General features: G+C 33.9%; 2 protein-coding genes and 1 pseudogene across 4 annotated transcripts; 2 read left to right on the plus strand and 1 right to left on the minus strand.

The window, feature by feature from the left end:
* Window positions 1-311: 311 nt before the first annotated feature.
* LOC111199936 lies at window positions 312-2,408 on the plus strand (annotated as a pseudogene).
* Window positions 2,409-2,514: 106 nt separating this feature from the next.
* Window positions 2,515-4,135, minus strand: LOC106422277 (BTB/POZ domain-containing protein At3g05675). Of its 3 annotated transcripts, none has more exons than XM_013863090.3 (2): window positions 3,978-4,135; window positions 2,515-3,655 (listed from the first exon to the last, which is right to left on the minus strand). In XM_013863090.3, exon 2 carries the CDS (start codon window positions 3,628-3,630, stop codon window positions 2,827-2,829), a length of 804 nt encoding a protein of 267 aa, XP_013718544.3. In that variant the 5' UTR covers window positions 3,631-3,655; window positions 3,978-4,135; the 3' UTR covers window positions 2,515-2,826. The 3 variants fall into 3 exon arrangements, with proteins under 3 accessions (XP_013718544.3, XP_022545640.2, XP_022545639.2); XM_022689919.2 differs by having other exon boundaries at window positions 2,515-3,645; window positions 3,978-4,120; XM_022689918.2 differs by having other exon boundaries at window positions 3,726-4,120.
* A 13,876-nt stretch (window positions 4,136-18,011) lies between these two features.
* LOC125578112 lies at window positions 18,012-21,965 on the plus strand. Its single transcript, XM_048740403.1, has 5 exons — window positions 18,012-18,122; window positions 19,945-20,217; window positions 20,474-20,536; window positions 20,662-21,791; window positions 21,917-21,965. The coding sequence occupies exons 1-4, from the start codon at window positions 18,012-18,014 to the stop codon at window positions 21,265-21,267; spliced, it is 1,053 nt and encodes a 350-aa protein (XP_048596360.1). The 3' UTR covers window positions 21,268-21,791; window positions 21,917-21,965.
* Window positions 21,966-23,037: the final 1,072 nt, after the last annotated feature.

The following is a 23,037-nucleotide window of genomic DNA, read 5'->3' on the forward strand; positions in this document are numbered from 1 at the left end:
TTTGCTTTTGAGAACTTGTATTTTCATGATCACTGGCACTCTCTACAATGGTTGCAAATTCTGTTGTTTACCACATGTCTGGGTTCATGGTTGCAAGTTCTGATTTTTACCACAATCTGGTTTCATCTTTCTCGTGTTTGGGTTTTATGCGATCCTTTAGTTTTTAAGGAATGTAGTAGCTGAATGTCGAAGCAAAATTACTGATTCTCAGGACCACTTTACCTCTTATCCTTTATATTTTCCTCTCTAGGTTTTTTTTTTCTCTTGTTGCCTTATTTATAAGTTTTAGTGAAGCTGCATTTTTGGGAGAATGATCCCTCTGTCTTAGGGTTTTGTGAAGAAAAGAAGTCACACACACGAAGTGTCTTTGTGTTGATGTATTGAAGCAGTGTCCAAAATTTGGCATCGCTGTGTGATAAAAGTTTTTATCTTTTGGAGCACTCTTACGCCAGAGTGCCAACCACTTAGATAAGGAAGCATCTCATTACAAAATCTAAACCATAATCACAACTAACTAAGAAGTAATAACAAGCTCTAAACCATAATCCCAACATAATAAGCTGCATTCTTCAAATGTTAAAACCCAAATAAAACTTTTAGACATAGGTTCTAGCATATTAAAGGAGCGCATTCAAATTAGAATTGAAGTGATTTATATTAAATTGACTGTGAAAAAAAAACTACAAAAGACTTCTAAAGTACTTGTAAACCAAGCCCCTAATCTGCAATCTTCAAAGGAAATACAAGTACTTCTGACATATTTACTAATATGATATTAGTCTCAAATTTCAAGAAATTTCTACGCCCTTTTTCCTTTTCCCATTCTTAAAAGCATTATATGCCATTTGGGATGAAATTAAGTGAATGTGGGTCTTTACAGTTTTAGGCTTCGTTTGTTTCTTCACTGTGAGTAATCAAGCATGAGGTATGTTCCGAGTGAAATGCTATCCTTCATGGAAGGTAGTGAAGTTGAAATCTCTTACCGAAACAAAGGCTTTGAAAACGTTTGGTGCAAAGTCATTATAGAGGCAAATCCCAAGTCTAGACTCCGCCAAAGAGAAAGGTGTGTCCGGTTGCTTAAGGATGACCGATTCCAGCGGAGCATGTACAAGTTGGCATCATTATCAAGGTAGGCTCCATCGTGGACGCTGATCAGAAAGGTATGTGGTGGACTGGTCTTGTGGTCAAACAAATTGGTGGTGACAAGTACTTGGTGTTGTTTGATTCACCACCTGAGATCATTCCGTTTGCTCAAAAGCATTTGAGGCCACATCGATTTTTTTTTTTCAATTTTGTTGCTTTTCTAGCAAGTATGAGGTTTTGGTTGTGAAGTTACTTAACTTAACTGCTAGTTCCTGAGGCGTTTGAGCGAGGAATCAATGTTTAGCTCTGGGACATTAGTGGAAATGAGTGCTTATTATGTCGTTTGGGTTACTGCAATGAGCATTAAAGAGATTGACGATGATGATGAGAAGAAATATATTGTCAAGGCTTGTGACTACCCCTGGAACCTTAAAGATATCAAGGCAAGACCCAACAAGACTCTTGATCTACCTCCTTTTTACGCTGAAGAGCATCTGTTGGTGGGATGTGTCGAGGCGTTTCACCGTACACATCGGCATCAGGGGCGAGTGACTGGAATGATGTCTGAGAAATGGATCTATGGGAAGTGGTGTAAAGTGTTTTTAGAGGCTACAAACCAGGAACTGTGTTTCAAACTGTCGGATATTAGACCTTCCAAGGTGTGGAAAGACTGTGTTTGGAAGGTACTTCAACGTTGTTCCTTTCATCGTTTGCAAGACTCTTATAGAAATGAAACTGGCGTTTTAGCTTTAAAACTTCAGCAAACATATTCATCACCTTTAATGAGTGATTTGTTGATGAATGGTAAGATACTCCTCTATATCTAACATATATATATATATATATATTTTTTTTAAATTCTGTATCATGAAGACTCAGTTTATAACGTTATTGTATTCCGGCAGAAGAATCTGGTCCACCTGTAACGCCACCTCCGGGAGTAGCAGCAGAACCGTTGATACAAACACGAGAGAATGTGATGTTAATACTTCACTTTCTTAACTTCAACATTATTATCATCATCCCGGTAGTTTGTTAACTGGTGGCTTATTATTTATTAATCATGGATTTTTCTTAAACTCTTATGCGGGAGGGGGACAATAAGAGAGAACATAACCTTAATTCTGTTGAAATTGTTGAAGAAAACGTAGCGATGGATTTTCCCTTTGAGAAGAAGTTACCAATATGGATGACACTTGAATCAGTGGAGGTATTTAAAAGATTCTCATTTCATCTCATTGTTGGAAATTAGAGAAGATTGCCGTGAAATGTCTGCTGTTGGTTTGATGCTAACCTTTTCCCACCTCGGTCGTGTTCTTCCATAAATTCGTCTCTTGCTTCTTTCAATCTATCATAATTCACCTTGACCAAGTTCAGACACTCACTCATCTTATTCACATCCAATGTCTTTGTCAACAACTCATAGTTGGGTTAGTTGCGCATTGTTCACCTTTACATATTACCTCACCGACCCCCAGACCACATGGTTTATAGTAATCAGCATCAAAGTTTAGAGCCAGTACAAGAATTCTGTCACTCCTAATACAATAAAACAGCTACCATATCAAGGAGAGTAAAGAAGATACAACTTAACATATGTGAGAAGGAATGAAGGGTAATCTGAATCCCTAGCTAATAAAGAAAGCTGCTGTATTCGACGAGCTCTCTGAATTCATCAGACCAGCGTGAAGAAGAAAAAGCTTGGTTTGATTAGCTACATTTTTTCGATGTATTAACAATCAATCAATGGGCAAGGTTTTCAGATGCAAGTCTATCACATTTTTCCAACAACCGTCTCTTTGCAGACTTACTTCTATAACACCAAACCTCAAAGGCTTCACTCAAATCCGGAAACTTCACTCCTTCCAACGCAATCCCTCTCATCCATTCCCCAAACACTTCCGCTTGGTCATTCGAAGGCAACGTCAAGACCAAAGACACCATCGATCCTTCTAAGAATTCACAGAGATCTTCGTCCATTCTGTACTCAGACCCAGATCCTTCTGCATCGACCAGAGTCTTTAACCTCCTTATGAAAGGCAACCACAGCTTCAGAAGACAGGCTCTGCTTCCACAAGGAACAATCACGACACCATAACCAACCGCTTCTAAAACCTTCCCTGTAACCTCTACAAGCTTCACTTTCACACCTAACTTACAGTTCTGAGCAATCACAAGAATCTCGCTCGACACGTCGGCCCATTTAAAGACGAGATCTTTCATCAACTCCATCCTCGGCAACACTTTGCACAGCCACTCAATATCATTAAGAACATCAAACTCTTCAGGGAGAAGAAGCAAAGATGATAATCTGTCTAACAACGTCGATAGGACACTGGAGATGCCTAATCTCACGACACATTTAACTTCCTCTTGAGAAACCAGTAACCGTACCTCTTCGTCTTCGGACAGCATGAACTCGACTTGCTCTTGAGCTGAGGTTTTGAGTTCATGAGCAAGCTCAGGAGAGTTCTTCAGCGTGTCAATGGACATGGCGAAACGGAGAGCTGAGGAGAAGACATTCTTAGTGTTGAGTGATAGATCCATGGAAGCTGCTTCCTCCTGGATTTAACTGCAAAACAGAGTTTAAAAAAAAAAAAACTAAAATCTATCAAAGGTCTAATCTTTTATAGAAACAATACTTTTGAGATCCAGTGCTTCTTCTTTCTTAGAACAGTGAATGATTGATTAATAGCTCTACACATCAAACCAACCCTTAGAGCATAAAGCAAAGTGAAGAACCCTAAATAACATTGATTAGCTCTGTTTTTTTTTTGCTTGTTTGTCTCTCAATCAGTATTTAGACATTTCCCGGAGCAATTATAAAGCAAGCTAAACAGAGAGAAGAAAGATTTTTGGTGGAATGAGAAGAAAAGGTAAACAAAAAAGCTCACCTTTTTCTGCAGAAAAAAAGGTTCTTGCTTATCGTATATCAATGGAGGATTGAAAAGAAGATTGATTTGCGTAAATGAAAGGGTTATACACTAACAAACAATAGATAAATAATGAGACTTGGCTATGGAGTGATCTGCGAAATCCCTTTCTTATTATCTGTGGATCATTAAAAATAAATAACCTTTAGTTCATGTATTTATTACAAATTAGGTGACCGGTCCGTACTCTGTGCGGACATAAGAACATGATCGGTCTGCATCATGTGTTTTCTCTCGGCATGTATCTCACGAGAGGGAACACAGTAACGTCAGTATGAAGAGACAGATATTATGTGTATGTATAATTGCAACGTTACAAAATATTTTGTGTGTTTACGAAGATACTTTCATTCAAAAAATGGAATAAATAGTGTATAGTTTTAGAAGTAACAGATTTTATATTATCATTAATTAGAATTGTATTGTATATGTTTCGTAATTCTTTATTTTAGGTGAATAATATTATTTTTCCATAAATAATAAACAAACATTTATGTAGACATATTAAAAGAAAATATAATAAAAATTAAAATATTATCCATAAATAATATAAATTATGAAGTACATTTCTCGATAAAGAAAGCAAATTCAATTAGAAACTTGCAAAAAATTAAATAAATTTTGTAAGCAATTTGACGGGTTAACATTATTTGATAGATTTCTAAATTTCTAAATTTTATTGAACATGAAATAATATTAAATTGACATACCGTCATCAATCTCCTAACTCATCACAACCCATCTAGCAAATACAAAAATAAATAATTGCAACAGTTTATTCATTTTAAAATTTGTATTTGAAAAAAAAGTAGATTAAAATTACGTACCGTGACTACAAAATATTCTGAAAAACTTGTTTGTAGACAACATTCAATATTTTTGTCTCCCGCTTCCCTTCTTTACCAGTTATTAGGATTTTTAATCCAGATCTCGACTTAACTCTTGAAAATGAAACTTTGCCTTGCATTTTGTAAGCATTTTATAAATTATGATAAATTATGATAAATTTATTCTTTAAACAACGATAAATAGTTTAAAAATAAATATTAATAAACATTTTTGGATTTTTAAATATTTAAAATAGTTATTATATAATTATATTCGAACATAATTCATCAAGTAGAGTATAAAACTATTATAATTATCTTATATAAAATTCCGTTCATTATATTTTATAGTTTATAAATATTAAAAGTAATAAATAAAACATTATTAATCTTTCTATAATACTTCCAAGGTAAAGTGGGTGGCAGAGTCGATGAAAGTGGGTGGCAGAGTTGATTCATCAAGTAGCATATAATACTTCCAAGGCAAAGTGGGTGGCAGAGTCGATGAAAGATGAGGAGCCTTTGCGTCTAAACACATTTTTCTTAGCACACAAGCAGCATCGTCGTAATACCTTAATAGTATGAGAGGAGAGATTTGTGAATAATACTTTAAAGAATGAAAAGAGAATGTTTGTATTTTAAGACCTTGGGTGTCTCATATATATATACAGTCGATTTATTTCTCATATTAATGACGCACAATATTTTATACAATAAATAATGAAATCGTTTAAAGAAAGATATTAAATGTGTATTGTCAAAAAATGATTTGCATATGATATGATTTTAACTTGCGCAAGTAATCCATATTAGAAAGGTAAGTTATTAAAAACAAACAAACTAATTAGAAACATTAAAATATTTTGTAAGCAATGTAATAAATATGATATCAACATGCGCAAGTTTACCGTTTGAAATATATGGAAAGTTTTTAATATTTGTCTTAATTCTAAATCTTGCCCAAGGGTAAACTAAATCGATAATATTTAATGATTTCAACTTGCGCAAGTAATCCATATTGTGAATAAGTGATTTGCATATTTAATGATTTCAACTTGCGCAATTAATCCATATTAGAAAGGTAAGTTATTAAAAACAAATTTTGTCAATAAGTTATTTGCATATTTAATGATTTCAACTTGCGCAAGTAATCCATATTAGAAATGTAAGTTATTAAAAACAAACAACCTAATTAGTAGGGGTGGGCACTTTACCCGATATCCGAAGTGGCACCCGAACCCGATCCGAAAATGCATGTCAAGTTTTTTATTTAAAAAATTAACAAAAAATTACATCCAAATTTTTTTAAAAAATAACTAAATTAATGCATTTTTAGTTTTAAATTTTTATGTCTAAATCTATTAACCATTCAATCTATTAAAAATAAAAAATTAGTTAATTGAAAGTTATATTTTTAAATATAAGAAACTTGAGAAATGAAAATTTTAATTTTTTTTTTCAAAATCTAAATATCCGAACCCGATCTGAAATAATCGAATCCGAACTAAAAATACCCGAACCCGACCCGAAGTACAGAAATAACCGAACGGGTTCTACACCTCTATGGCGAAATACTCGAAAATCCAAAATACCCGACCCGAAACCGAACGGGTACCCGAACGCCCACCCCTACTAATTAGAAACATTATAATATTTTCTAAGCAAATGTAATTAATATGATATCAACATGCGCAAGTTTACTGTTTGAATAATAAAGAAAGTTTTTAATATTTGTCTTAAGTCTAAATTTTGCCCAATGCTAAACTAAATCAATAATTATTATCCCTTAGCTATATATGGGCTTAACGAAATCGATAATAGTTTTGGGCTTGTCTACATAAGCGATTGATTAAAATAAATGAAAAATAAAATTCAAAAAATTCGACCAATAGAATTATAACAATTTTTCTGAGAAGCTCTATATTAATGTCATGTCAGCAGAAATCACTAATGTGACTTCTCTTTTAATGTATAGGAGGATTGTATATGTGTCGTAATTCTTTATTTAGGTGAATAATATTATTTTTTCATAAATAATAAACAAAAATTTATGTAAACATATTAAAAGAAAATATAAAAAATCAAAATATTATCCATAAATAATATAAATTATGAAATACATTTCTCGATAAAGAAAGCAAATTCAATTAGAAACGTGCAAAAAATTAAATAAATTTTGTAAGCAATTTGACGGGTTAACATTATTTGATAGATTTCTAAATTTCTAAATTTTATTGAACATGAAATAATATTAAATTGACATACCGTCATCGGTCTCCTAACTCATCACAACCCATCTGGCAAATACAAAAAATAAATAATTGTATCAGTTTATATATTTTAAAATTTGTATTTAAAAAAAAAGTAGATTAAAATTACGTACCGTGACTACGGAATATTCTGAAAAATTTGTTTGTAGACAACATTCAATGTTTTTGTCTTCGGCTTCCCTTCTTTACCAGTTATTAGGATTTTTAATCCAGATCCCGACTTAACTCTTGAAAGTGCAACTTTGCCTTGCATTTTGTAAGTATTTTATAAATTATTTTAAAATTATGAAAAATTTATTCTTTAAACAACGATAAATAATTTAAAAAATAATATTAATAAACATTTTCGGATTTTGTAATATTTAAAATAGTTATTATATAATTATATTCGAACACAGTTCATCAAGTAGAGGATAATACTATTATAATTATCTTATATCAATTTTTGTTCATTTTATTTTATAGGTTATAAATATTAAAAGTAATAAATAAAACATTATAAGTCTTTCAATAATTTCGAGAATGGTTTCCATAAATTGTTATTTGTAATATTCGTTAGATTATATGGCAAGTGATGTTAAACGTCAATAAGTTAAACAATTCTTCCATATTTGGAAAACATATATATATATATATATATATATATATATATAACAATGACAAATTAAATGGTAGAGTATGTAAACACCTGTTTTCTACCAGCGTGAGTTAGAACACCGCCGTATTTAAGAATCATAAGGGCCTCTACAGGTCTTTATTCTTCGCATTCACCATCCCACTTCAGCGGCTTCAGTTGAACCTTCCTATATATCCCTGAAAAATTTCCTCCCTGCGCTATTCCAAAAGGTTCTCTGCTGTGAAAAAATGACCTCATAAATTAAATAAAAAATGCATAATGCTAGCTTACTTATAAGATAGTATATTCAACAAAAAAATGATATAAGATAGTATTACTAAATGATACTATGTAATACTTTCCCGGACAATATTCAACAAAGAGAGAGAAAGTACTAAAGAACCTCTTCAAGAACTGCTTTAACTTGGCGAAGCTTCTCAATATGTTCAATCAAGGTTTTCTGGATCACTATCACTCTCACGACCTGGTCTACATATAAAAAAAAGAAGACCATATTGTCGTTACCAGTATTCAACACATGGAAAAGATAGACCAGACATGATTTTTGGAGACAAGACACAAAGATTTGAGTTTAGGGTTCTAAAGATGAGGAGCCTTTGCGTCTAAACACATTTTTCTTAGCACACAAGCAGCATTGTCGTAATACCTTAATAGTATGAGAGGAGAGATTTGTGAATAATAATTTAAAGAATGAAAAGAGAATGTTTGTATTTTAAGACCTTGGGTGTCTCCTATATATATACAGTCGATTTATTTTCATATTAATGATTTTAATATTTTGCACAATAAATAATAAAATCGTTTAAAGAAAGATATTAAGTGTGTATTCTCAAAAAATGATTTGCATATGATATGATTCTAACTTGCGCAAGTAATCCATATTAGAAAGGTAAGTTATTAAAAATAAATAACCTAATTAGAAACATTAAAATATTTTGTAAGCAATATAATAAATATGATATCAACATGCGCAAGTTTATCGTTTGAATAATAAGGAAAGTTTTTAATATTTGTCTTAATTCTAAATATTGCCCAAGGGTAAACTAAATCGATAAAATTTAATGATTTCAACTTGCGCAAGTAATCCATATTGTGAATAAGTGATTTGCATATTTAATGATTTCAACTTGCGCAAGTAATCTATATTAGAAAGGTAAGTTATTAAAAACAAATTTTGCCAATAAGTTATTTGCATATTTAATGATTTCAACTTGCGCAAGTAATCCATATTAGAAAGGTAAGTTATTAAAAACAAACAACATAATTAGTAGGGGTGGGCACTTTACCCGATATCCGAAGTGGCACCCGAACCCGATCCGAAAAACCCGAACTGAAATCCGAACCGAAGTAGCAAAATACCCGAACGGGTATTGAATAAGGAGAGATTGGATACCCGAACCCGAACGGAGAAAACCCGAACCCGAATGGATATCCGAAGATAACCGAACATATGTATAATTAACCTTATATTTTTAGTTTACATCTCTCATTTTATATAAAATATTTATATTGATACTACACATACTTTAAGTTCATATGATATACATACAATTACGAAAAAAAATGATTTGCTACTCACTTTTAAATGCATGTCAAGTTTTTTATTTAAAAAATTAACAAAAAGTTACATCCGAAATTTAAAAAAAATAATTAAATTAATGTTTTTTTAGTTTTAAAATGTTATGTCCAAATCTATTAACTATTCAATCTATTAAAAATAAAAAATTAGTTAACTGAAAGTTATATTTTTAAATATAAGAAACTTGAGAAATGAAAATTTTAATTTTTTTTTTCAAAATCTAAATATTCGAACCAGATCCGAAATAACCGAATCCGAACTAAAAATATCCGAACCCGACCCGAAGTACAGAAATACACGAACGGGTTCTACACCTCTATACCTCTATACCTGAAAATCCAAAATACCCGACCCGAACCCGAACGGATACCCCAGGCTAAACTAAATCGATAATTATTATCTCTTAGCTATATATGGGCTTAACGAAATCGACAATTGTTTTGGGCTTGTCTACATAAGCGATTGATTAAAATAAATGAAAAAGAAAAATTCAAAAAACCAGCCAATAGAATTATAACGTTTTTCCTGAGAAGCTCTATATGAGTGCCACCTCAGCAGAAATCACTAAAGTGACTTCTCTTTTAATATATAGGGGGATATGTCATTTCTTACGTGGCAACTCTACAAGCTTTCTCATTTATTCTATTAAAAACCCCTTTGTTAACTAGAGTAATTACACAACATGTCATTGATCAAAACATTACAATTACCTTAGTTTTGTCTACATTTGTCACATATATACGTTGATACGTATTACATCAAATCTTACCATTTATTTCTTGCATTAGTTACCTTAACCGAAGTTCTACATATTATCAAAGATTTTAAAATTATGTTAATTACCTTGACTGAAGTTTTTCATTAATTTGTTTCAATACAAAAACATTACTGATACACGTAGTGGTTTAATTTTTTTATTCAAAAATGAATATAGATGCGAAAAATTAATGTGCGATTATCAACCAAAATTTGTTTTCTGTAAAATCCTAAAAAGTATTTGATAATCAATACGTGCTCAAGTGATTGATTTTCTTAAAAATGCGAAAAAGTATTTGTTCTCTTAAAAATATATCAAGAAAAAAACTTTTTTTCTTAAAATAGTGAAACAGAAGAACCATGCATATGACATATACTTGCCCCGTTTCATTAAATTGTTAGATGATCCCAGCCTTGCGATTATAGAAACTAAGATACAATACGATTTTCTGGCATACACATATAAAAACTTACCTTAGGTGATCTATCGTAATTAAGATTTTAACGCCAACTTGCATAATGCAAATAATGGCGGAGCAAATTGCCCATGATTCAAATATTATTTGCAAGGACGAAATTGATTGATAATTGGGAAAAAGGAAACTTCTAATAACTTTGACATATTTTTAAATTACAAATTTGGTAAACTAATGGTAATAATACGTGATTTGCAAGGACTTGACTTTTGTATATAAAGAACGTAGATTAAGGTTCAAATTATTGTAATCAATTAATAATCGTGAACTTTCTTGAATTTTTTTAATTGCGATTGATAAAAGGAAGTTTGCATTAACTATTTACAATATTAAAGTAATTCTCGACTAAGATTGGAGCGCAAGTTATGTGTAATATTCGATTTAGTTAGACCATTATTTTGAATCCATATGACCACACGGCGATTCCTTTTTAGTATAAAGATACAGCTTCTATAATTCAGAAAACTCACCACACATTTCTTCTCGACTTTGCTCATATCAAAACATTCTCTCAAGCAATCAAATAGTTGGCTTTAACTCTGTTTCCGATTTGAAACCATTCAAGACATTATTTCTTTTATATTTTATTAGTCTATTGTTTATGTTTTGTTTTATTTTATATTTATAATTTATTTTATGCAAACAAATATACAATTTTTTTAAAAAAATTCCGCAGCTTAATTTAGATTGACATATTAAATTTCGTCTAACCCTTACTTTATAACATATAGTATTTTTTGCTATGACTTTAACTTTTATTATGTCTACAAATTAAGTGATAATATTTTGAAATCTATTTATTCCGTGCAGGGCACGGATTATCACCTAGTCGCAAGATATTTAGACACTCCACTCCAAGCCCAATTGAAGATGGTCTAATCGAAACAATTTCGAATTCGGTTAATGATGAGACGTAGGGATGGCAACTTATGTACTGGACCGCGGGCCTGGGCTTGTAAGGGCTTGGTCTGGGGCGGGCTTGGGCCGATATAATCATAACCCGCAAATTAGCGGGCCTTGCGGGCGTGGGGTTGCGCGGTGCCGGGTTCATTGCGGGACGGCCCATATCACCCGTGGGAAAGCCCATTGGGACCGCATCTAGACACTTCTTCAGTTCTTCGTGTTCCTCACCTGAAAACAAAACAAGATAGAGAGAGTGAAAAGCGATGGAGGCATGGAGCTTCGTCGATAATGGTGTGACGAACTGGAGCTCCGGCGAAGGCCGTTCGATGTCCGATCGGCGAGGCGTCGTCAGTGCTTTTGGTGACCGAATCGCGTTCGAGCTGCAGCATCGAAGGCTTCTATTCCTCGTCGTTCCATCACCGGAGCTGTTCATCTTCCTCGTTCCATCACCGCCTCACCGGAGCTTCTCTTCTACATCGATCTACCACTGCATGCCGTAGATTATCACCGAGCCACCACCGGATCCTCTCTTCTTCACTGAGCCACCATTGTAGCTTTTATTCTTCACCAAGCCACCACCGGAGGTTCTCCGCTTCACGGAGCCACCACCGGACCTTGTCTTCTTCACTGAGCCACCACCGGAACTACTCCTCTGCAGCCGTAGCTTCTCTTCTTCACCGAGCCACAACCGTAGCTTCTCTACTTCACCGAGCCACCACCGGAGTTTCTCTGCTTCACGGAGCCACCACCGGAGCTTCTCTTCTTTACCGAGCCACCACCGGAGCTACTCCTCTGCAGCCGTAGCTTCTCTTCTTCACCGATAAAAAGGTAGTGGTATCATTACTCGTTTAGCTAACTAAGTAACTTAGTAGCTCACCAAAGACGTTTTTGTTGTTGCATTGAGTTTGATGGGGAACAAAGCGGGAACTCTTGAAGATATTGTGGACGCATGCTTGGCATATGGAGTGATGTCTCGATATAACAACCAAAGGACCTCGGGTTAGTGCTTCTTACAGATAACTAGTAAGCATTGCTAGGATCACGGTTTAGATAGGGGAACTCATTGTTTAGATATGAGTCACGGTTTAGGTAGGACTCGGGAATGTTGTTCGATCTGTTGTTTGAATTGTTGTTTGAGAATGTTGTTTGAACTGACTTAGGAAGTTAGGAGTTAGGACTCGGGAATGTTTGAGAATATTGTTTGAATTGTTCTTTGAGAATATTGTTTGAATTGTTTTAATTTTTAAGTTTCCTAATTTTACAAAATTTAATTAAAAATAGGGATCAAATTTAAAAAAACCCTACATCCACTTAGGTCACGACTCACGACTCTAGCCGTAAGTTAGAATAAAAAAAACTAAAAAACTAGCAAACTTAGAAACGTGAGTACGTGACTACGTGAGAGACGATGGGATCATCCAGAGACGATTCAGAAGAGCAATTCAGTTTGAATACTGACTACTCACCACCAGCTACCTGTGACTTGGGGACTCAGCAACTCATTGCCAGACTTTCTGCAGAAGAAGAAAGGAATGATCTGAGAGCTGATGAGGCTGATGATGGAAAGAAGCAAGCACGGAAAAGAAAGTTGATTAGTCTGGTCGATTCAGAAGAAGAATCTGATGTTGAAATCACACCTCCAACCCAATCAACCAAGCCTCGCAGACAAACAACTTATGGAACAGCCAAGCGGAAGCCCATGTTACAATCCACTCTGGATGGTGGTAGTGGCTCGTCCGCACGGGCTCGTAGTCAGAAGAATGTTCCGTTGAAAGCTGTGATTAGGGGAGGAAGAAGAAAGGCATCAACTCAGCCCTTGTCTAGTGAGGCGCGAAAAAAGAAGGGCTCCTCTAGTCGGTCGCAGAAGAATAAGAAGAAGATTGAAGAGGATATACCGGATTTTGATGATGATTTCGAAGAAGTTGAGTTGGATGAGGCTGAAATCAATTTGGAAGAGATGGAGAATAGGCAATGGTCAGACGTTTGGAAGGATTTCACTGTGGTTGAAAAACCAAATGGAGATTTGAAAGCTGTATGCAATCATTGCAAGAATGAGTATGCGTGGTATTCTCACTCGCATGGAACAAGTGGGTTGAGGAGACATTGAGGGAGATGTAAAATGTACCCAAGGAATGGAGGAAGGCAGCAACAACTCAATACCGAGGGTAAAGTAGTAGCTCGCAAGTACGATCATACTGTGTTTAGGCAGTTGGTAGCAAAGACAATTGTCCAGCATGATCTACCATACTCTTACGTGGAGTATGAAAGAGTGAGAGAGACATGGAAGTATTTGAATATTGATGTCCAATTCATCTGTCGAAACACGGCGAAATCAGATGTTTATCGTTTGTATGAAAACGAGAGAGAGACACTGAAACGTGAGTTAGCGAGTCTTCCTGGACGAGTCTCCTTCACTTCCGACTTGTGGACATCACTGAAACGTGAAGGATACATGTGTGTGACAGCACATTACATTGATCGGAATTGGAAGTTGAACAGCAAGATCCTGTCATTTAGTGCTCTACCACCACCACATAACGGAATGAGTGTTGCGGTTCACCTTCTTGAGTCGCTGCAAGAGTGGGGTCTCGACAAGAAGGTTTTCTCTATCACATTGGATAATGCTTCAAGTAATGACTCGATGCAAGACATAGTCAAATCGCAGCTGTTGTTAAATGATGATTTGTTATGTGGAGGAGAATTTTTTCATGTCAGATGTGCTGCTCACATACTTAACCTGATAGTGCAAGATGGTTTGAAGGTTATTGGAGGCGCTTTGCACAAAGTTAGAGAGAGTATTAAGTATGTGCTAGCATCGGAAGCGCGGGAAGAGTTGTTTGAAAAATGCGTGAATGCTGCAGGCATAACTGAAAACGCGGGTCTGATCTTGGATGTGCAGACAAGATGGAACTCGACTTACTTTATGCTTGAAAGAGCCATCAAGTTCCGTAAAGCTTTTGTTAAGTTGGAGACATTTGATAAGAGAGGTTATAAAGTGGCACCTACAGCTGAGGAATGGACGCGAGCTGATAAGATATGCCAATTTTTGTGCCCTTTCGCAGAGATCACAAAACTGATGTCAGGTGCTAATTACCCCACCTCGAACTTGTATTTTTATCAAGTTTGGTCCATCCATGAGTGGCTTCAAATGAATGAGTGCAGCGAGGATGAGATCGTCCGAAAAATGGTGCCACCAATGAAAGAGAAATTTGATAAGTATTGGGATGAAGTTAGTGGTGTTTTTGCAATGGCAGCAGTCTTTGATCCACGTTTCAAGCTTTCAATTGTGGAGTGTTGCTTAGGGAAGCTTGACATGAGTACACGTGATGTGAAGTTGAAGAACTTGCGCCAGAAGCTGAGTATTTTGTTCGAGTCTTACGACAAAAAATCCAAGGCTAACTCACCGTCTACGGAGCCACGTGAGACGGTTCCACAAAATGTCACTTCTGCAGGTTCCATGGGACTGTTTGGAAACTACCAAGTGAGTATTTAAAATCGTTTTTAAAGTATCAACTTTCTGTTTTTTTTTTAAATCGTTTCTTTTTTTTTTTAAAGTATAAACTTTCTGTTTTTTTTTTAAATCGTTTCTTGTTTTTTTTCTATAATTTCATAGGAATTCTTTAAATTTCGCAAAGTCAACGGAGCTGCTACTGGAAAGACAGCTCTAGAAGCTTATCTTGATGAACCTCCTTTGGACATTGATAGTTTAGAGAGCTTGGACATTCTCCAATTCTGGAAAACTAACACTCATCGTTATGGTGATTTGGCTGCAATGGCTTGTGATCTGCTCAGCATTCCTATCACAACAGTGGCTTCAGAGTCCTCCTTTAGTATTGGATCGCGAGTTCTTAACAAATACCGGAGCCGTTTACTCCCAAAAAATGTGCAAGCTCTGATATGCACTAGGAATTGGATCAAAGGATATGAGGCTTATGAACATGGTAAATATCTCACATTATAATTACTTGTATAGTATCATTATCTTAAACACTAATTAATTCCAACTTTTTTAAATTTACAGAAGACGAACTTGATCCTGCAGAGGAGACATTACCATCTTTTGACTCCATTGCCAATGAAGAAAATGATGATGCGGAAGTCTGATATTTTTATTGATTTGCTGTTTTGTTTTGTTTCAATTTCTTGGATTTGTTTGACTACAATGCTTGGGTTTTTTTGGCTTTATTACATTGGTGTTTTGGTTAAGACAATATGAAAATCCAATTGCTTTTCTTTTTGTTATCAACAAAGTGACTTTGCAATCGTTTAAACAACACGGTTCAGCTGCACGACTATAATCTTACTCGAATACACCACCATAATCTTTACTGCACGACTAGAGACAGAGGCATGGTCGTATAAAAGCCATCTCTAGTCCTATACACGACCAATTCAAACAACACGGTTCAGCTGAAGTAATGGCTCGAAGCAGCTTGAAACAGCTAGTATGGTGTTTTCTGTGACGTCCCGCGGGACAGCCCGCGAAGGCTTACACATTTCGCGGGACGGGATTGGTCAGCTATTTCAGGACCGCGTCTCGCGCGGGACGGTCCCGCCGTGTACCGCCAGAAGAGAAGCCCGCAGAGGGTCGGGACGGGACGGGACGGGAGAGCCCAATTGCCATCCCTAATGAGACGTAGTCATGTTTTTTTTTTCTTTTTCTGTCAACTGTATTGTTGATAAAAAAAAAAGAGTAGTGTTTGCATTAAAGAAAAACCCAAAGGGTACTGATACAAACAGACTCAAAATACAATTTAGCCCAAATGAAGTCCAAAACTTAAAGACAATGATGAAGTGCATAAAGGACACTTGGTCAACTCGTGGCTCTTCGAGTCTGTGCGGTGCCGGAAAAATTGCAGATCTTCATCTCGAACTTGCTTGAGGCTGCTTGCATGCTTTTCTTGCCTTCAATTACTTCTTGGCTTTAATCACCGTCAATCTCGAGGTCTTCTTCTCCAATGGCTAGAGTTTAATAGAATATTGCATAACGCTAGTGCTTATGGTAGCCACGATTCATCTGGATTATGGCTTGAATCTTCAAAGCGTGTTTCAAATCTCAGCTTTTGTTCATCGTAGAAACTGTAGGACCACAAAAACCCTGATTGAAAATCACTAAACAAAAATCAAATGAAATGATAATATATGAGTATAAAACGTTTAAGAAATCGTTAAGGAAATAGAAGAATTTGTGGAGTCGAGATGCTCTTTTCTTAACTCAATAAATCACCTGTAATGTGAGACAATTTCTATACGGTTTTTGGATCCAAAGATACAACCACAGTACAGACTACAAGAAAACATGAAATTTAAATATAATATTGTGACTATGTTAAGGTATTTAAAACCAAATACATATATTAAAATGTAAGGCTAATAAACGAGAAAAAAAAAATATTTTTACGATGAATATTAGTTTGACTAAATGGTTATAATTTTTAATAAGAAAAAAGTTATCATATAATATCATATTTATATTTATTTTATAACTATTAACTTAAAACTGAATACAAAAAATCAAATAATGTTAGAATGAAAAATAAACTTTTTAATATTGTTTGATCTGAACTGAATATAAGCAACTGATGGGGTGAAAGCTTATGAGTTTTTGGTGTAACTATCTTATGAATCAATAATCAATACTAATCAAAATATGAAGAATCAAATCAAACAATTGTTATGATTTATTTTTTTTCCTTAAATGTGCCTGAATTCTTAAAATATTAAAAGTTATGTTTTTAATGGAATCGTGATTTAATATATTTTCCTAATTTTTCTGAATATATCAAATATACGAATTTTGCAAAATATATGTGCAAATTAAAGTTTATACATGTGCATGAGCACGGAAAAATCATCTAGTATATATATATATATCATAAACACTGAACTTTAAACTAAACTTCAATTACTATAAATCAGTCTTAAACATAAAAATTAATTTTTTAATAATTAATCTCAAATGTTAAATCTGTAACCCAAATGCTATACAACAAACCCTTAACTCTAAACCTAATCCTATACTCCAAAATTAACCTTACACCCCAAATCTAAACCTAAACACCTCTAACATTGTCAAAGTTAAAACACCAAATCTTAAACATACATATTACAAATTTATCTTTTAAAAATTTAGTCTCAAATGATTTTACATATATGCAAATGATGCTATTTATTTCCAAGTTTATCTCTAAAACAATTTCTCTAAAACAATTAGTCTTACAAATATTAAAATATATGAATATACAGAGATTTGTTAATTTTATTATTTGTTAGAATGAAATTTTTTTATGATTTTAAAAGGTACAATTAATTTGAGTTCAAAATATATAATTAATTATAAAATACTTATGAACGGCTAGATGTTGTATTTAATATAGTTTGTTAAGATAATAAGAGTGTAAAAATGCGTAAGATTTCATAAATTAGAAGAAATGGTGGTAAAGTATTGGATCATCTGTATTGGAGGGTTTTCCCCTATATAGAAGATCTTCAATTTGCATAGATTTTGTACATTTGGAAAGGATGAAACAATAAAGTTTTCAGCAACATGGATATTGATCCTATAGATATTCTCAAATTGGCAGAAACTGAATCATTACTTTGGACCGAGGCACATGCCTCCATCCCACAATGGATCACCGAATCTAGGGAGCTAGAGGTGACAAGTTTACCTTCCATACCGAGAAGATGGTGTTTTACGGATGAGTCATGAAAAGATCAGGATAATTACTCTGGTATATCATTTTAGGTTTTGATGGACTGATGGGGGCAAGGAACACGTTCACCCCTTCATTTGGAAATAGAAGATATGGAAAATGAAATGTATGAGGAATTTACAACAGTTTCATGTCATATTTGCAACAAATTGTTTTCAGATGATGAAGATGGTTTCGAAACCAGAAGAATGACTTGACTTTACAAGTTATATGGAAGATATGAAGATCCTGAAAGGAAGCTTCAACCACTCAGAGCTCATTCATATGCAGGTATTTGATCCTTCAACTTTTAGCCAATTAAGATTCTTCTTGATAACTTAAGGCCTACTTGATTGTCCATCTTGCTCCATTTGACAGTATTGTATTGTCGTAATTTTTCAAACCACCATTTAGAAAGGTGGGTTTTACATTCATTTGATGGATTTCTAGGTTTCTTAAGACTGCCAGAATACAAGGACATACAGTTTCGCACGCAATGTTAAGAAACAACAGTTGTTTGTTATTCATATGGAGGAAGAGTTACTAGTTTGATTTGCAGAGTCTTAATTGATTATGTTTATGTTGATGATAAAAAAAAATTGTGGTAAAGTATCAAATTTTAGTGAATTACATAAGAATGTGGCCTAATGAGAACAAACTATCTTCTATTTTATATAGATTGATAACTACAGAAAATGATGAATTTATGATACACGTTTAATTTGTTTTCTTAATATAAATGAAAAAATAAAAATATATATTTGCAAAATATATATGTAGTAATTGATAACCTAATTTAAAATTCTTTTATTTTTTTCTTTAAATATATTAAATTTTAAACTAGTTTTCATTTAATCATAAAAATTAATAATATAATTTCAACTATTTATTTGATTAATAAGATTTTCTAAATAATAAATTTGACCATCTTTTAATTTATAATATTTCCTAAATGATAAATTTGACCACTCTTTTTTTTTGTTAATAAGCATCCTATATGATAAAGTCGACCAATTTTTGGAAATAAATTTATATTTGTACCAAAATATTATTTTAATTAATTTTAAAAATTTATTACCATGTTAACGAATTATTCAAATATTTTGAGTTCAATTACACTTTAGCTATCTCTTTTAGTAAATCGATAACTTAATTTAAATTATTTTTTTCTAAAAAGAAAATACATAAAATTTCCAATTTTGTTTCACTAAAACATCAAAATTTATAAATATAATTTCATTTTGAAACTTATCGAAACAAATCTCAGAATTAATGATATTATTTGATTTATAAATTTATTACTAATTAAAACATAACTATTTCAATATATTGACTAAAAGAAATTAACTATAAAAACAAAGGTTTACTTTAGCTAAATAAGACATAAATTAAAATGAGATAACACACATGTTAATACATGGATTTTATTTTTATAGTTTCAATATTTTTTCCATAGCTAAAATCATTTAAAACATTTTTTTCACTATTCAAATCATTAAAGTTTTGCATAAAAATCGTCAAAGAAAATTAAGAAATAAAATAATTTTCTACTTAAAATGGCATGGTAGTAAATAGTATTTTTTTTCCAGGGTCTATCTATCTATATATATACATATGGAATCTCTTTGTAAACCCCAAAAGTAAAGAAAGTAATCTCTCTATATAAAATTCGAGTTTTGAGAGGTGGTGAGATAAAAGATTACGTTCATTTCGAAGGTGTGTGAATATACATACTACACGTTCTATCATATCTTAATAATTTTCTACATTCTCTTATTTACACAGGGAGGAGGAAGAAAGATGGTGTGGTCTCGGAGGTCCGCTCAGGTGTCCTCGGGTGACGACGAAGAGAAAATTGTACGGGAGACGAGGTCTCAGGGACAGAACTCAAGGAGACTTGAGGAAGAAAAGGAGAAAAATGACGTGGATGAGAAGGAAGGAGGAGAGAAGTTCCATGGGGCGAAACCGGTTGGTGAGCCGGTTAAAGTTAGGGGTAAGGGCAAAGGCAGAAGAACCCATTACAGGCAGTTCGAGCACGGCGGTTACAGATACCAGCTGGTGAGTTGTGTTGACTAGATTGATGCATTATTATGGGTTTCGAGTGCACCTTGTTTAATTACTTGTTGGTTATTGCATCGTTGAATCTAGGGTTTTGAAGGAACTTTGATTTCTGTGTGAGAATGTATTAGTCATAGCTGCTCTTTTTATTTGGTTTAGAGACTGGGTGTTTTTCTTATTACATCATCCTTTCCCTTTGCACCTGAATGCTTAGAGGCCATTTGCATCTCTGACATTCATTTAATTTCTTGCACAGGAGGATTCGGTGCTATTGCATCCAGAAGAGAATAGTCTAAAGCCTTATGTTGCCATTATAAAGGTACTTGTGTAGGTGCTGCCGAATGTTTTATATATGCTTACCAGTTCTTCCAAGTAAGACTTTAGTTCTTTTTTTTGGTAGGATATTACCCAAAAAAAGATGGACGCATGATGATTCTGGGACAGTGGTTTTATCGTCGAGAAGAAGCAAAGAAAAAGGGTGGTGGAAACTGGGAAGCAAATGATACACGAGAACTGTTCTACAGTTTCCATTTTGATGAGGCCCCCGCAGAATCTGTGATGCATAAATGTGTGGTGTATTTTGTTCCAGCTCATAAGCAACTTCCGAAACGCAGAGATAACCCTGGTTTTATCGTGCGAAAGGTGTATGATACCGATGAAAAGACGCTGTGGGAATTGACTGATAAGGTTTATGAAGCTTCAAAACAACGTGAAATTGACCTCCTTGTGGAAAAGTCAATGTCGAGACTGGGTGATCTTCCTGACCTTGAAACTGAGGAACACGTAGAGAAGGCTAAAAGATCTTCCCGGAAAGTAAACATACCTCCTGTTGATGTTAGAAAGGAGGAAGATGAGTATCATTCTATCCTACGCAAGTTTGATTCACTTACAGGTGATGCTCATCGTAACAAATGTTTGGCGAAGCTTCTGAAAGCAGTCCACAACATATGCTCCAACGCTGGTGATGAAGGAAAGTTGGGTTCAGCTGGATCCCATCTTGAACAGGCTGAGAATGGATCTCAAGATAATCCGTTAAAGGTCTTAAACTAAGCTCTTCTATCCTTTTGATCAAAGTCTCTCTTTTCATATACACTCACCTTTCATATTTGTTCCTGCCAAAAAATTTACCAAATAACATTCTGATAATCTGAAATCTATCAAGAATTCATTAGTTTCTGGAATAACCCTTTTGTTTAAACTGCTTGACAGAATGAGAGTTTTCCCTGGCCGAATGATGCTGTTCCTCGGGTTTGTGCTCTTGAGTTGGCTTTACATGTATCTCTTGCATCGGATTATTCTAAATACAATCAAAGGACTAGGGCGTTGGCATTCAATCTCAAGGTTAGAATCTGCATTGATTGTTTGTGCATATATGCTCCTTATTCATAATAGTTGATCTATGAATTTATGTCACATTCTGATATGACCTGCTAAATTTTGAAATGCCTTATGATGATTTGCACAGTAATTCCTTTTTTTTTTGTCTGTAGAACACTTCACTGCTGGCTAAACGACTGCTCAATGGGGAGTTAGAACCTGCAAAGATTTTGAAAATGTCACCCACTGAGTTAAAGGTTAGGAAATTTTTTATATTACATAACTTGTATAAAGATTAATCTGAATTTGTTCTATAATGCGCAAATAGTAATGATTATTTCTTACATGTTAAACAAATAAGATTTGGTTTTATGGGATTCAGGAGGGTCTAACTGCTGAGGAAACAGAGAAGAATGAGCCTGATGATGCGGTACGGATGCAGGTTTGTTCATTTCTGACAGTCAGTTTTATCCAGTTTCTTGGATTTCAGTTGGAGAATGTCTTTGACCATGTCATGTATTGGCTTTGGATGCAGATGACTGATGTAAGATGCTCGAGATGCAGTGAAATTAAAGTTGGCCTGAAGGATATCATTCAAGCTGGGCGTGGAGATCGCTATCAGGTTCTTGTGCTTTCCATATTAAGATCTTCTTCTTCTCTTTTCTGTGCATATGTTTTTATCATAATATTCACACACTGGTTTTGTTTTATGCATCTAGCTGGAGTGTATTGCCTGTGGACATTCATGGTATGCCTCAAGGGATGAGGTATCCACTCAGACTAAAGACACTGAACAACCTGCCCAAGGCACTAAGACTGCAGACGTTGAGAAGAATTTAACCAGTCCTCATGAAGCTGGGAAGATCGCAACAGAAGAATCGTTGAAGACAACCAATGACTTTAATGCTGACAACAATCCTGAAGCCACCAAGTAAAAAAAAAGAGAGAATGTTTAGGGTTTAATGCTGACAACAATCCTGAAGCCACCAAGTAAAAAAAAAAAGAGAATGTTTATGTTTACACTTTGGGTATTAAATTGAACTTGGTTAAAATTTAACATTTTAGTTATTTAATCAAGGTAAAGCTTATTTATCAGTTATCAATGGATTTTGATTTCATTACCAGTACAGCAGAATTTGGAATATACATATTATTATTATTATATTAAAACTAAACTTCAGAAGTTTTGGCTCTTTCGATTTTAGAAAACTCCCATTACAGAGTTTGTACCTTTTGCGGATTCGAGATTTGGTAATTCTGTGCTACTATCTAATCTCTCAGTACACAGACATAATCAGTGTTTTTGCTCTTCTACTTTTCAATAATAGTTTTATCTTGTAATGAGAAAATCTGAAGCATAGTTTCTTAGATTCTGCCTACAATTTATTGGTTCATGTTTGGTGTTTTAAATATACTTTAAACTTAATTTAAAATATTATTATTATAAACTTTATTAATTATTTTATTTTATTATATTTTATACATTTTTATGATAGAAGATGA

This window comes from Brassica napus, chromosome A9, assembly GCF_020379485.1.
Source record: "Brassica napus cultivar Da-Ae chromosome A9, Da-Ae, whole genome shotgun sequence".
Classification (NCBI taxonomy): domain Eukaryota; kingdom Viridiplantae; phylum Streptophyta; class Magnoliopsida; order Brassicales; family Brassicaceae; genus Brassica; species Brassica napus.

Excerpts from the sequence above, each read along its gene's own strand:
- LOC125578112 (XM_048740403.1), top strand. The coding sequence starts at position 18,012 with ATGGATATTGATCCTATAGATATTCTCAAATTGGCAGAAACTGAATCA. Across the intron at positions 18,123-19,944 it reads CCGAATCTAGGGAGCTAGAG|GGAGGAGGAAGAAAGATGGT; the intron begins GTGACAAGTTTA and ends TTATTTACACAG. Across the intron at positions 20,537-20,661 it reads CTTATGTTGCCATTATAAAG|TGGTTTTATCGTCGAGAAGA; the intron begins GTACTTGTGTAG and ends ATTCTGGGACAG.
- LOC106422277 (XM_013863090.3), bottom strand. The coding sequence starts at position 3,630 with ATGGATCTATCACTCAACACTAAGAATGTCTTCTCCTCAGCTCTCCGT.